General features: G+C 36.9%; 1 protein-coding gene across 1 annotated transcript in view; it reads right to left on the reverse strand.

Annotated features, from left to right (window-relative positions):
- Vps52 (vacuolar protein sorting 52) overlaps positions 1–14,399 on the reverse strand; it is a 273,390-nt gene that overhangs the window by 209,264 nt on the left and 49,727 nt on the right. Inside the window, exon 4 of the mRNA XM_090396657.1 lies at positions 10,575–10,650. Coding sequence (XP_090252783.1) covers positions 10,575–10,650 — 76 coding nt within the window. The remainder of the gene's footprint in view (positions 1–10,574; positions 10,651–14,399) is intronic.

The following is a 14,399-nucleotide window of genomic DNA, read 5'->3' on the forward strand; positions in this document are numbered from 1 at the left end:
AGGATTTCATAGCATGAATAGTATCAAGCTATTGTGTCCATCAACTGTGTTGTACTCTTCCAGTGTATTCTGTGGAAAGCTAAACTTGAGTTTCCTATCGAAAATATAAATCTGCCACCTCCATCTAAGTCTAAGCTAATAAAAACTTGGTTTTAAAAAAATAAATAAATAAAATAAAATAAATAAAAGGCCTGCTTAATTGCTGGAATCCTTGACTGGATTAAAACTTTTTTTTCTTTTCATCTTGATGCACTTTATCATTTCTTTGACTTGACCACATGGTTTTTTCCCCCCCTCCCTCAGCCATGAAAGGTTGTAAACCTATGGTGCATTAATGCTGTAGCTGAGCTAAAGATTTTGTTCTATTTTTCTTTATTATTTATATACTATTCTATTTTTATTTTATTTTGTACAAAATCCAGAATCCCTAATCTTTCAGGACCTCCAATAAGTGGGGTGGTGGTGTAAACATAAGGCACTGAAATTCATCTTCTACCTAAAGACAATTCCAAGCAACCATGTCCACAACGGGATTCCAACCTGTTGTGGACATGGTTATTATTAGAGACCTGATTATTAGAGAGAGAGCAGATATATTAACTAAGTCAACCAGGCTAACTATTTTATGACTCTCATTTGGTGAAATCATTTTAACAACATCAGTTAACAGACAGAAAAGCATAATTTTTCCTTTCTTTCTTTCTTTCAATGAAAATATGCATTTGAATATTTTCATTGGAAATAATGAAATTGAATATGCAAAGCGGAAATTATCTTGGAGCACTTACTACAGCTACTAGTATAGAGGGGAAATTGAAATCTAATTTCTATATGAAAGTAAAAAGGTTTCCAACAACTTCTCTTTTTTTTTTTCACATCTCAATAGTTACATCTGACTATAAACTTCAGGGAGGCATTACAAAATCTGACAGATTTTAATGAAACAAGCATAAAAAATATGCAAAAAATACACAACCCATAAAGTCATAAGGTAACTGCATATAAATAGGGGAGGATGTTCACTGATTGCAAGAGTGATATTCAAAGATAACAGGCAATCTTGGATTCATTTTTTTAGTAGCTTATTTTTATGAATGCTTCCTTGTTTGTTTTTAAACACTTTTTGTGGAGTTATTTGAAAGAAAAGCTGTTACTTGCATTATATGTTGTTATGATACTGATGCACAGTAGAACCATGGTGGACAAATTTAATATGGAATTTTGTTCACTGCAGTGTGTACAATACATATTCACTGTGAAGGGTGAAAAATTTGCAGGAGAGCAAGCCTGGTGGGCACATGCATAAGAAACATTTTGAAAGCAAGTACCAGAAGTATGAGGAGTAAGAAGACACCAGCGAGCTGAATGGCAAAAGGCAGAAAAATGTGAGAGCAAATGTTCTGCAAGGTTGTTGCTGCTGCTGCTGCTGCTGAAAGTAAAATGGTGGAAATGAGCAAAGATGAACAAGGTATAAGTGATAGCATGAAAGAAAACAATGGAAGATGAGAATACTAAACTAACAAGATGGAGTCCTTCAGATGACAAAACATGTGATAAAATAGTTGGAGAAACACCTGGAAAGTGGAATGGCAGAGAAGTAAAAGAAGAGTGCAAGGGAAGAGAAAGCACAGAGTATGAAACAGCAAAAGATGGCAGGGTAAGAGATTTTTGTATGGAGGCGCCATAATAAGGAGTGCTTAAGGAGAGGAAGATAAAATCATGTTTCCTGAGAGCAAAAATTAAAGATGCTAGCAAGTCTGTTAGGATGCAGAGAGGAAAAATGATTATTTTGACAGGTACAAATGGCAGGTGACAACTGTGGTATGTGAGGAGATATGAGAGTTGCTGATATAATTGAATAAAAAGAGTGAGAGAATAAAGATTGTCAGTCTTCTGTCATATTACCGACTCAAGAAGAAGGATCATGTTGATAAATGAGTCAATGTGTAGGTTGTGCAGGAGGAATGGTGTGTGGAGCTCATAGATGTGGGGAGTGAGTTCAATCAACAAAAGAGCTGACATAAGGCTGATCATTTGAATGGATTTGGAGTTGAGTATACCTGGAAAACATGTTGTACAGTGAGAATTTAGTTACTGTTGGCACTACCACAATACCAAATGAGATGACTTCCATTATTTCTATACTTCTTTTCCATGGCGTGATTATTGTTTCTCTTATTCTGATCGAAACACATGCTCCAAATGAATAACTAAAATAATCTGATTTATACCTTTAACCTTTCTTGGCACAAACATTGCATCTGGTCTTCTCAGCATCTACAAAAATTTGTATTCTCTTTCCTGTTGAAGAGACTCTATTTCTTGCCTATACAACTCCTAATATTATCCAGATCGCAATCTGCCTAACTCTAGAATACTGTTCACAATTTGTGATAGTGTAGCAGAAACCAAACAGGCCATAACCATTCCTCCACTTTCCTCTAAATAATGTAAAATACAAGCAACTGCTTGTCAACATCCATATTCAATTCACCTTCAAACTTCCTCGACCAAATTCTCATTGTTCTCTTTCATTCCATGTATCTCTCTGTTTTGGAACAACCTTTCCAATACCATTTTCCCCAAGAACTGCAACCTCCAGCAGCCCATGAAATGCATTAACAGATTCTATTTTTCTCCTAATTCATTAGAACACACATGGTATTGTTATGTTGTAGGTTTAATGGCCTGTGTATGGAGTTAATTAAAAAATAAATAAATAAAAATATAAAAATGTGTTAGGTGTTTTCAAGATAATCTAACTGCTTTGTGACTGTCTATGTAAGTTACTTCTCATTTCTAATTTCACATTTGAAAGATGTGAAATTAGTATGCATAGGAAGGGCAGACAAAATATACGAATCTGTCTGGACCATGTGGTGACATAGCAAAGATGGGCTAAAGGTGTGAGTGAGGCTGTGTTAAGAGCTCTGTTTGCCAAGCGTTCCATACTGAAATTGGCTAAAGAGAAAAAGACCCACTGTAGTCCCATCACGGGTGACTTGGATAACAGTAGATGACGTAGTTACAGGGATAAAACATCAACGGTTTAGTATTTTCAGGGAACATAGAGAAGATAGAATGGGGTAGGACTGCTGACAATGATGCTCAAATATGGAGATAGAAAATTTTGCACTGACTACAGCACATGAGGAATCTAGTCTCTCCCAAGCAAAAATACTGAATAGAGTAGTCAATTCAGAAAGTAAAGGTAGGCGGGGCCTAAATGGATACTACAGTTTCTATATACTAATGCCAGAAGTATCAGGAACAAGAGGAAGGAGTTTTTTGCATTGGTTAGTGCAACCTCGCCAAAAGTTATAGGCATTAGTGACACTTGGCTAATAGCAGATGATGTAGTTACAGGGACAGAATGTGAAGATTTAGTATTTTCAGAAAAGAGAGAAAATAGGATGGAGGAGGGATACTGCTGACGGATGAATTGCAGCCAAAAACAATAGGAAATGGGTGAGAGAGAGTGGCTGATCATTTGAAGCAGTATGGCATGAGATTAAGACCAGTAAGACAAAATATACAACTAGTTGTTGCTATATGCAAGGAAGTTCCACAGATGATCTGAAAGACATACATTGCCAAATTAGTAAAATGAGTACAGGTCGAGTGATTATTATGGGGAACTTCAACTATGAAGATATAGACTGAAAGGAAGAAAGATCACATGGCAGGAAAGAGATAGAATTTATACATCTACTATGAGATAATTACTTACGGCAGCATGTGATGGAGGAGACTAGGGATGGGAGAATACTGGACCTGGTCACAGGATCTGAAGAGGACCTGGACAAGTATGGATGGGTGGGGGGGGGGGGAATGCTTGGCAATACTATAAATTAAAGATACCAAGAAATTATCCTATCCTTCTCATCTGTCTAGGAAGGGTTGAGTTCCCTCCTAATGAGGGATTACTGGCGTATTAATGCAACCAGTTCGCCACTCCTCTGATGCATCCCTTAAGGGCGATATTCATGACTGTATCCATGTGTGTTCACGGGGTCGGTTTGCCTGCTTGCAGGATGAAAAACCCTAGATAAACTGGGGGGAAAATCCTGCTGTCCATGCCTAAGACCGGTTAATCATGTTGGAGGCTTAATGGATTTTTTACAACACTCAAAAAGAATTAAAATAGAATTTAATACTTCCTGTATTTATAACCGTGCCAGCCGGGCATTACTCCACGAGCAAATCGCCTCTACACGTGCTACCCTTGCAGTGACGAACGCTGCCATTGGCTCCTTACATTCAGAGCTCTCCACCGTTCTTAACCCTGAACTTTGGTCGATTCTCTCTGGCATTTTGGAAACTTCCGCACAGAGAGAATTCCAAAAATAAAAAATAAACACATCAAGAAATATAGCAACCTTGTGAAAAACAAACCACAACCACAAATTCAACCACTCCAGACAGTAATAAACCTCTCTTCCAAAAGGCTCAACGATGATGCCGTCAGCGCCCTTTGCCTCGGCCGTAATTTTGCCATCGCTCCGAAGGAAGTGCCGGTGCTTGACGTAATGGTGAACATCGAACGGGGAATTGGTCGCTTACCGTCGGAGATAGCTAACAACATCAGACTTGACGTAGCCAACATCCTCGCGCATTCTTCGCCGCCAAAAAGTAATTTATCATATGCCCAACGCACGGCTCTCCTGAAACTACATAAAGAAAAGTATCGTCATCACCAGAGCGGATAAAGGTAATGCCACAGTCGTTCTTAATACCAGTGAATACAATCGTAAAATGAACATTATCCTCTGCGATCGCGCTACCTACATCCCGCTAGAACATGACCCCACAAAAACACAAGTTAAGAAACTAAAAATCTTACTCAAAAAAGTATCTTCCTGGCCCCCTGACGTCACGAAAAAACTTAAACCTTTCCACTCCCGTCCCCCCCGAATATACGGTTTACCAAAAATCCACAAACCCAATTCCCCACTCAGGCCTATAGCAGATGCTACCAATGCACCTTGCTATAGACTATCTAAACAGCTGGCCAACACTCTGATCCCCCTCACCGGAAGGTCCCCTTCCTATATAAAAAACTCGACCCACTTTAAAGCCTAAAAAATTTAACCTTGAATAGGACAGACATATTGGTAAGCTTTGATATCTCCTCTTTGTTTACTAATATTCCCTTAATTGACACCTTATCTCTCTCTCTTAGAAAACGTTTTTCCCTCTGACATCTTAGATCTCTTTTCCTTTGCAATTAACTCTGGGTATTTCTCTTGGAACAACAAAATCTACAAGCAGATAGAGGGAACTGCCATGGGTCCCCCCCCTTGCCAATTTCTATATGGAAGATTTCAAAAAATGAGCCATAGACTCAGCCCCACTCAAACCTTCTATCTGGCTAAGATATGTAGATGATGTGTTCTTTATTTGGCCTCATGGCCCAGACACGTTAGACTCCTTCCTCAGTCATCTCAATAGTCTACATCCAAGAATCCAGTTCACTATGGAAAAGGAAAAGAACAATTGTTTACCCTTCCTAGACACCTTAGTCACACGCTTGCCTAATGATACACTTACCTTCACCGTATACAGAAAACCCACACAGGCAGATACATTCACAAACTCTCCCACCACCACCCCTCTCAACAATATGGCATTATTAAAACTCTTACCAAGAGAGCCCACAATCTTTGTTCCAGTGGAACCGCCCTCACTACTGAGCTTAACCACATACACAGCACTTTCCTCTCCAATGGCTACAGCGATCACAGTATCAAAAAAATAATCAACTCCTTCCCCATTCCCCGTCCTTCTCGTCAACAAGATTTTAAAAATGCCATCACCATACCCTACATCCGTGGCACATCCGAAAAAATAGCCAAGATACTAAAACAGTACAACCTACACACAGCATATAAGCCCCACCGCAAACTTGCTACCCTTATCCGTTCTACGAAAGATCAGCTCCCTCCTCTCTCTCTGCCTGGAGTTTACAAAGTACCCTGTTCCTGTAAGCTGGCGTACTTTGGACAGACAGGCAGATCAGCATCCATCCGTCTAGAGGAACACAAGGCTTACATCTTCAAACACAACTATGGCCATTCAGGCTTGGCTGACCATGTTTTGGACACCACCCACAGGGTATCCTGGAAGAAAACCACCATGCTCCACCATAGCAAATTCAAGAAAGAGAGACTTTTCTTAGAAGCAGCAGCAGCTCTCAAAAACCAACCAAATCTCAATAAATATGGTTGCATTAAGCTTCCGAAGATTTGGGAAACACTCATCACCAGAGTTCCCACCTTACATTCCAGGCCACCTACTACTACCCTTAGAGGGCGCTCTACCTAGATAGGACTTTAGTGTCACCCACGTGGTTGGGCTTAGTATTGTTTGTTATTTGTGTATATGTTACATTAATTGTTTTTGTAATCCCCGTAGATGTCCTAGTGACTAGGAGAAATATAGGAAGTATTAAATTCTATTTTAATTCTTTTTGAGTGTTGTAAAAAATCCATTAAGCCTCCAACATGATGACCTCACAGCACTTAAGCCTCTACACACGTAAGACCGGTTAACTTGGCTATGGCTGAGAAAGATCCTTAAGCTCCTCATGTTGTCGACGGGAAGCAAACCACGGACACTCCTTCCCCAGGCATATGGTTGCGAAGTGCATAGCCATTAGGCTAACTGCGTGGACCAAGAAAGTATATACTTGGTATAATCCTTCATCTCCAGTCCTGAAAATACTTCAGGTACAAACTTTGTTTATGCCTGAAGTATTTTCAGGACTGGGGATACTAAGGCAAATGATGTGAAGTCTTAGCTTCCTATATAAGTTGCCCCAGTCCTGAAAATACTTCAAGCACTAACTTTGTTTGCTTACATTTCGACAAAGGGTTAAACCAAGTATATAATTTCTTGGTATCTTTAATTTACAATATTAAATTGTATACCTAAGGTACTGACGTTTAATCAGATAGGAGTTAGATGAATGAGTAATATCATTAAGTAAGAGCTGCAGAAGAAGAAAATACTGTAGAAGATATATAAAGAAAAAAGATCATACCTTGACTTAAATGTAATTAATGTCTGCACTCACCACATTTTTAAGCAATGCATTCCAATCACTCACCACTTTCTATGCAAAAAAATCTACTATCATCCCCTTCCTCCTTAGTCAGCTACCAGAGATGGCTTCATCACCCCCCCATCTCCAGATATTCTATAAAAAATCTTATCCACATTAATCTGGTAATTACCCCTTACCAACTTATATGTTTTGATCATGTTCCCCCCACCCTTCCTTCCTTCTATTCTCTAGGCTCTGCAATTTGCATTCTTTTAATCTCTCCTTGTACTCCACATTCCAGAGACTAGAAACCGTCTTAATCAATTGTTTCTGAACACTCTCCAACAGTTCATCATCCTTTTGAAAGCCAGACGACCAAATATGTGCACAGTTATCAATATGCAGTCTGATCAAAGGCTTTGACAATAGAATCATAACATCCTTACTTCTATGTGTCAGTGTTCTCTGCATCACTCCCATAATCCACTATGCTGTCCTCACAAATTTAGTAAAATGTCCACAAAATTTCAAGTCCCTGTCCACCATCATCCCCAGATCTTTCATCTCTGCCACCTCCTTTAAAATATCTCCACCAATCTTATAATCTGCATCCCAACTTTTAAAACATTACACTTTGCAACATTAAACTGACATCCCCCCCCCCCCAATCCACCCATATACACTTGTCCAGGTCCTCTTGCAAGGCTACATCTGTTCTACTTCTGATTCTCTCTCTCTCTCTCTCTCTCCAACTTTGCATTATCTGCAATCAACTGTATATCACCATTTATGCCTCTTCCAAAGTTATTTACATACAAATTAAAGAACAATGTCCCAAAATAAACCCCTGGAGCAAACCACTAGTGACTTTCCTCTTCTGAGATATCACTCGCCCATACACAACCTGCTAATACCTACAGACAGCTAATCTCCAACTCACATGTGGACAGACTTACGTGTTCGTCGTACATGTTGTTTATTTTTTAACAGTATACGTTAGATTTTCAGTTTTTAGAAAACCCACACATACAGGGAGATATTTACACAAACAATCATACCATCACCCTTCTCAACAATATGGCATTTTAAAAACGCTAACCCACAGAGCGAGAGCAATCTGTTCCAATGACAATACTCTTGCTGCTGAACTGGCTCACTTACGCCACACCTTCTTGGCCAATGGCTATAATCCCCATAAGATAAACAAAATACTAAACGCTCCTAAGAAACCCCTCCCACTATCCACCACAGAGAACTACAACAAAACAGTCACCATCCCATACATTAAAGGCACATCCGAAAAGATTTCAAGAATTCTTAATAAACATGAACTACGCACCACATTCAGACCGTGTGGCAAATTAGCAACCCTTATCCACTCACCCAAGGACAGCCCAGGAGTCTACGAAGTACCCTGCTCATGTAATCAAGTCTACTACGGTCAAACAGGAAGAACTGTGAACATCTGCATCAGCGAACACAAAAGATACATCCGGCATTATCACTATGGCAAGTCGGGCCTAGCAGACCATGCTCTGAATACCCCCTACACACAGGATCAACTGGAAGAACACAAAAGTACTGCACAGAAGCTCTTACAAGTAGGATAGATTGTTCTTAGAGGCAACAGAAGCCCTGGAACACTCCAAATCTCAACAAATATGGCTGTATAAATTTGTCTAAAATCTGGGAGACAGTCACCTTAAGAAAAAACTAGTACCGGTTTTTTTCTCTGTTTAGAACTCTAGTCTTATGTGATAGCTGCATTTTTTTTTTCTTTTTTTTCAGATAGAGGGCACCAAAATCAGGACTCAAGTCTTTGTATTTCTGCTACAATTTTTTTGTTTAACTAGTCCGTTGATTACACTATGTTGTTATAGTCTCGCGTATAGTGACAAACTGTGTTTTTGTGCTCTGAAGATGCTGGTTATAACACCAGCGAAATATCAGCAATAAGTTAATAAATTAATTATTTACTTATTTTTCTGTGTTCTAATATATGCCGTTAAAAAATAAACAACCTTTGCAAAATCAAAAACCTTTGCAAAATCTAAATATACTACTATATATGCAGGCCCTTTGCCCAAGTCACTTTGTTATAATAAGTAAGCAGACTGCTAAAACATGATATTCCTTTAGCAAACCTATGCTGTCCATTAAAAAAAAATTCTGCTGCTGTCAACCCATTTCTGAATCCTTGTTCTCGCTAGATTCTTCAAAGCCTTGACCACAAATATGTGTCAAACATTAGTCTTAATAAATAACAGAAAAAACTCACGTAGAAAGATTATTTATTAGTATAATTTTTGCCTGTGTGTCACAGGCATCTTCAGTACATTAAGTTCAAAATTAAACACTAACTGACAATTCCAAAAAGCGCCACCTAAGTAACTGGTGTAAGATAACTAAAAAGGTCAATAACTTTCCTAAAAAAAAAAAAAAAAATTAATACAATAAAAAGTTAGGAAAGATTAGCTGATTTGTAAAGTACTATCTCCCATAAAGGGGATAGATGTAAGCCGTCGGATATGTTTAAGTTAGGAGAATGTAGTAGAGTTTCACATGTTTCTTTATAAAGGCGTTCCATGAGAAACTGACTTTCGTGAAGAACTCTAGTCTTTCTCCAATGAACTCTGTGTCTAGTGAAGATGGCATGTTCAGAAAGTTCAGACTTTTCAGGTTTAAAGTATTCAATATAAGATTGGTGTTCTTCTAGCCGAATAGAGGCAGATCTTCCCGTTTGTCCGAAATAAGATAATCCACAAGAGCACGGAATCTGGAAGATACCTGGATGATTAAGAAGTGGAAGCTTGTCCTTAGGAGAAGTGAGAAAGGTGGAGATTTTTCTAAACGGTCGAAAGGCAACAAAAATATTCAGTGGTTTTAAAACTTTTGCTATACGTTCACTGATGCCTTGTACATAAGGGATAGTAATGCGCATTATTTCCTCTGTGTTTGAAGTATTCAGTGGTTTTAAAACTTTTGCTATACGTTCACTGATGCCTTGTACATAAGGGATAGTAATGCGCGTTATTTCCTCTATGTACCGATATGTCTACTCACGGTTTACCTCTTTTAAAACTTAAACATTAGTCTTATCAAGTGTGATAGAAATAAGATCAGATTTAATTTCATTCCTATCATCTGGTATTCCATTGTGTTTCTATCAAACCAACATTTATGCTTCCATTTATGCACCTAATAAGTCATTAACAACTGGACTGTATAGGCATTTCTTTCATATCTCAACAATTCTTTGGTGGAGTTTTTAGAATTCATTTATCAACTATATAATATAACATGACATAACACGGTCTGTTTGCAGAGCATTTCTAACAAATAACCACGATATCCAGGAAAGCAGGCATCTATTGCTAATACTCTGGCAATAATTAATGAAGAGGTCACATTAATTAATAAAGATGTTTTCCAAAATAAATAATAACATGACTTTTTAAAAAAAAAAATAAAATAAAATGTGTTGTATGATAATCTTATATTTTGAAACTACAAGCAAATAAAAGGATACAGTCTTGTATCGATTCATTTTCTACTTCTTTCAGTTCTTTTTCAATCTGTCTAGAATACTGACGAAGATCCATGCCCTGAAATAAAATTAACCTATAGTCTCATAATAAAATCTAAATTTTATTCAAATTAATTTTGTCACAGTTTCATAAGAAGCTTAAAGATAATAATGAACAATTAAAGTCCTGTAATATATGAGCATCATAATGTACTGTAGTTTTTTCAGTTCAATGCAAAACAAAAAAAGGTGTTTGTTTTATATTACTAGGTTTTCACCAAATCGTCTTGACAGGATTCCACAAAGGTGGCTGACCAGTGTACTATTTGTATGTGACAAGTTTGCCGAGGAATGAAAAAACCCTGTTGACTTCATATAAGATCAGGTAATTCACCTTTAGTTGAAAAGTCATTATAAAGTTCTTCATATCCCAGATGGGCTTGAACCAAAGGATGTAATATCTTTACCTACTGAGTTACAGAGGCTCATTGGATTTGGGACAAATAAGATTTGCCAAGACTAGATTTTTATAGCTTTAACAGTTCTCAGTAAACAATCAAGAACTATTAAGATATTTCTTCAATGTATAACAAACAAACTCAAAATAAAAATTTCACGTGTTTAATGAATTTTAAGGAATAATTAAGCCACTACTAACCTCAGGAAAATACATGAAATATGAAACTGCATATATCGATAGTACTATATAATATTCCAAAAAACTTTATAAAAATTAAGGAGTAACAAAAGACTTCTTACAAAGCTTTCAATCAATTTTCATTACCAACAAAATAATTTCTAATTTGTTATATCTTTAAAAACTTAATTTACTCTTAAAAATTTCTTACAAACGCAAAAAATTTCTTATATATTATACTGATGAAAAATTATAATTTTGGCAATACAAACGTTTAAGTGTAAAAGAAGAAAATTTTCCTATAATAAACGAGAAATTATCAAACTAATGATATAGGAAATCGATTAAATTACAGCTTAATATTCCAATGAAATATAAGTTTGACAACTCCCAACTAACATTCAACATAGTATACAAAAATTAATTAATTCAATTTCCAAGTCCATGCTTTCGAAGCATGGGCATTGAAGAGATAGAAGGCCAAACAAGTTGCAAAAGGGATGCTTAAGGGGTCAAAGCTGAGAGGAGACTTCCACATGGCCTTTAAAGGGATGTGGAGGACCGACAAGGGCTTTAAATTAGATAAATTCTGATCTAATGTCCAATCCTCACCTTCTCATAGTGCACCCTGTTACATATCTACCTGAATACTGAACAAATGAGGATGGGCTGGCAATTTGGGATTTAGTCAACCAAATTGTATTCTTATTGGCTTAAACCACAATATAAAATGATGGAACAACATGACAAAATCTCGTGCTGACTGGAGCAACACCTGATTAAACAAGACCACCGTTGTTTTTGCCAGAGAACCAAAGTGAACAAAAAAGTCAGTTACTGGAACAAATGCTGAAACAAATCCCAACTCAACATCGCCAGAGTTCAAGATCAGTACTATCAACATAAGAAGCCTGAAGCAAAGAAATGGAGCTAGCTGAGAAATTCGATAAGTACCAGACTGACATAACAGGGGTGACTGAGACAAAAAAACAAAAACTGGTGAGATCTTTCTTAGCAATAAATATAAAATGTTTTATATTCAGGCAATGACAATCAAGGAAAAGAAGGAGTAGCTATAGTATTCACCACTAAATATGTGGCTAATCTTCTTGAATGGAACGCAATATCAAGTATTGTGATCTGAGCAAATATCAGAATGGGGAACTGAACAATGAGACTTATTTGTGCCTATGGTTCCACAGAAGGTTCTACTAAGGTAGAAGTGGAGAAATTTTTTGAGGCCTTAAGGGAAAGCAACTGATGGAACAAATAATGGCAAATACCTGTTAGATTTCTACTCAGGACATGGAATGGTTATTACTAACACAATGTTCCAACATAAAAATGTACACAAATTCACATGGAGAGAGAGAGGAAAGGAATAAGAAGTCTCATTGTTATTGTTGATAGTGATATTTTCTCACTGGTGGAGGACACTAGAGTGTACAGAGGATTTGAAATTGAAACTGATTTAGTCTTGAGCAGGATAAAATTGAATTTCATATTAAAAAGAAGAACATATAAGAAAGTTTTAAAGCGAACAAAAGTTGAGCAGCTCTCAGATGTGAACTACAGACTAAAATACACAAACATTATTCAAGAAAAAATGAAAGAGTTTGAGAATAGAAAATCAAACCTTGGAGATTCAGCAAGCCCTGAAGAAAACATTGACTGATTCAGCCAAAGGTATGTGGCGAGGTTGTCTGCAAGGATAGAAAAATCAGAACTCCATGGTGAATACAGGAAGTTAAAGAGGCACGGAAGGAAAAGAAGAAAGCATATTAAACGTTCCTGGCAAATAAGTCAGCTTGCGCTCTTAGAGAATACAGAGACAAATGTAAGAAAGCTATACACTGTCTAAAACTAGCTAAACAAAAGCCATGGGAAGACTTTGGTAAGAATATAGAAAATAAATATCAAGAATTTGGGAAGATATTCTGGAAACTGTTCAAAGAGCTCAGAAATGGAGGAAAGAGTGCTATAAAAGAAATTAGAGATGATAAAGGTGACATGAAAAACTGGAGAAAAGATATTCTTGATGTATCAAGTAATTACTTCAAAATTGCTAAATAAACAAGTGGTACAAAACACTGAATAGGCATGCAATAAGGAATACATATCCATACATAAAGCAGAAAAAGCCATCAAAAGCCTGAAATGTGGAAAGGCAGCTGGAGTAGATGACATTCAACCAGAAATGCTCAAGTGTGGAGGTATAAAAGTCTTACAGTGGCTGCACTATATAGTTCAGGTTCATAAGGCCTGTACAGAGGGTCGAATTCCAGATGATTGGAGTATAGTTCTCCTAGTACCTGAATGTGAGAATTACTGAGGTATTTCCCTACTGAGTGTTTCTGGTAAGAGTTATGCAAACATACTTGAGAAACGGTTGAGAAGGATTGTGGAAGGGAAACTTGGTGAAGAACAAGCTGGATACAGGCCAAAGAGATTCTGTCATGATTAGATTTTCACTTTACGACAAACAGTGGTTGAGAAATCATGGGAATATAACAAAGATATCTGTATTTAAGTTTTATAGATCTGGAAAAGGCATATGAAAAGGTGCTATGAGAAAAGCTATTCAAAATGCTACAGTTGTATGGTGTCAGTGGGGTGTTGTATCAAGCAATACTTAGTCTTTGTTTGAGTTGTAAGTCAGAAGTTAGAATTGAAGGAAGTACAGGAATATGGTTTAATGTTAAATCTGGTGTCAGACAGGGATGTACATTATCCCCTCTATTTATTATCTATATGGATCGATTATGAAGGAAAGAGGTATTAAACCTGATATTAAAATTGGATATGGTAATCTCAGCTCTTTACTTTATGCAGATAATGTTATATTTCTAAATAAATCCAGTACAAGTTTGCAAGTTCTCAAGAACTAAATTGAGTAAGTGTTATAATAAATTTGGTATGAAAATCAGCAATAGCAAGACAATGAAAGTAAGCAGAAGCATTGAAGATATCAACTGCAATGTGAATGAGAACCTACAGAACAAGTAAAACATTTCACTACTTAAGCATGATTTTTAGTGAAGATGGTAAATTGAATATGGAAATAGACAACAGAATCAACAAAGCTGGTATGGTAGGAAGTCAACTGAATAAATTTATATGGAATAAGAGAGAAATCAGTCAAAACACTAAATTAGGTGTTATGTTATGTTAAACACTAATATACAAAACAC

The sequence above is a fragment of the Typopeltis vanoorti genome, chromosome 8 (genome assembly GCF_054136105.1).
Source record: "Typopeltis vanoorti isolate ZY-2024b chromosome 8, IOZ_Tvanoo_1.0, whole genome shotgun sequence".
Taxonomy (NCBI): domain Eukaryota; kingdom Metazoa; phylum Arthropoda; class Arachnida; order Uropygi; family Thelyphonidae; genus Typopeltis; species Typopeltis vanoorti.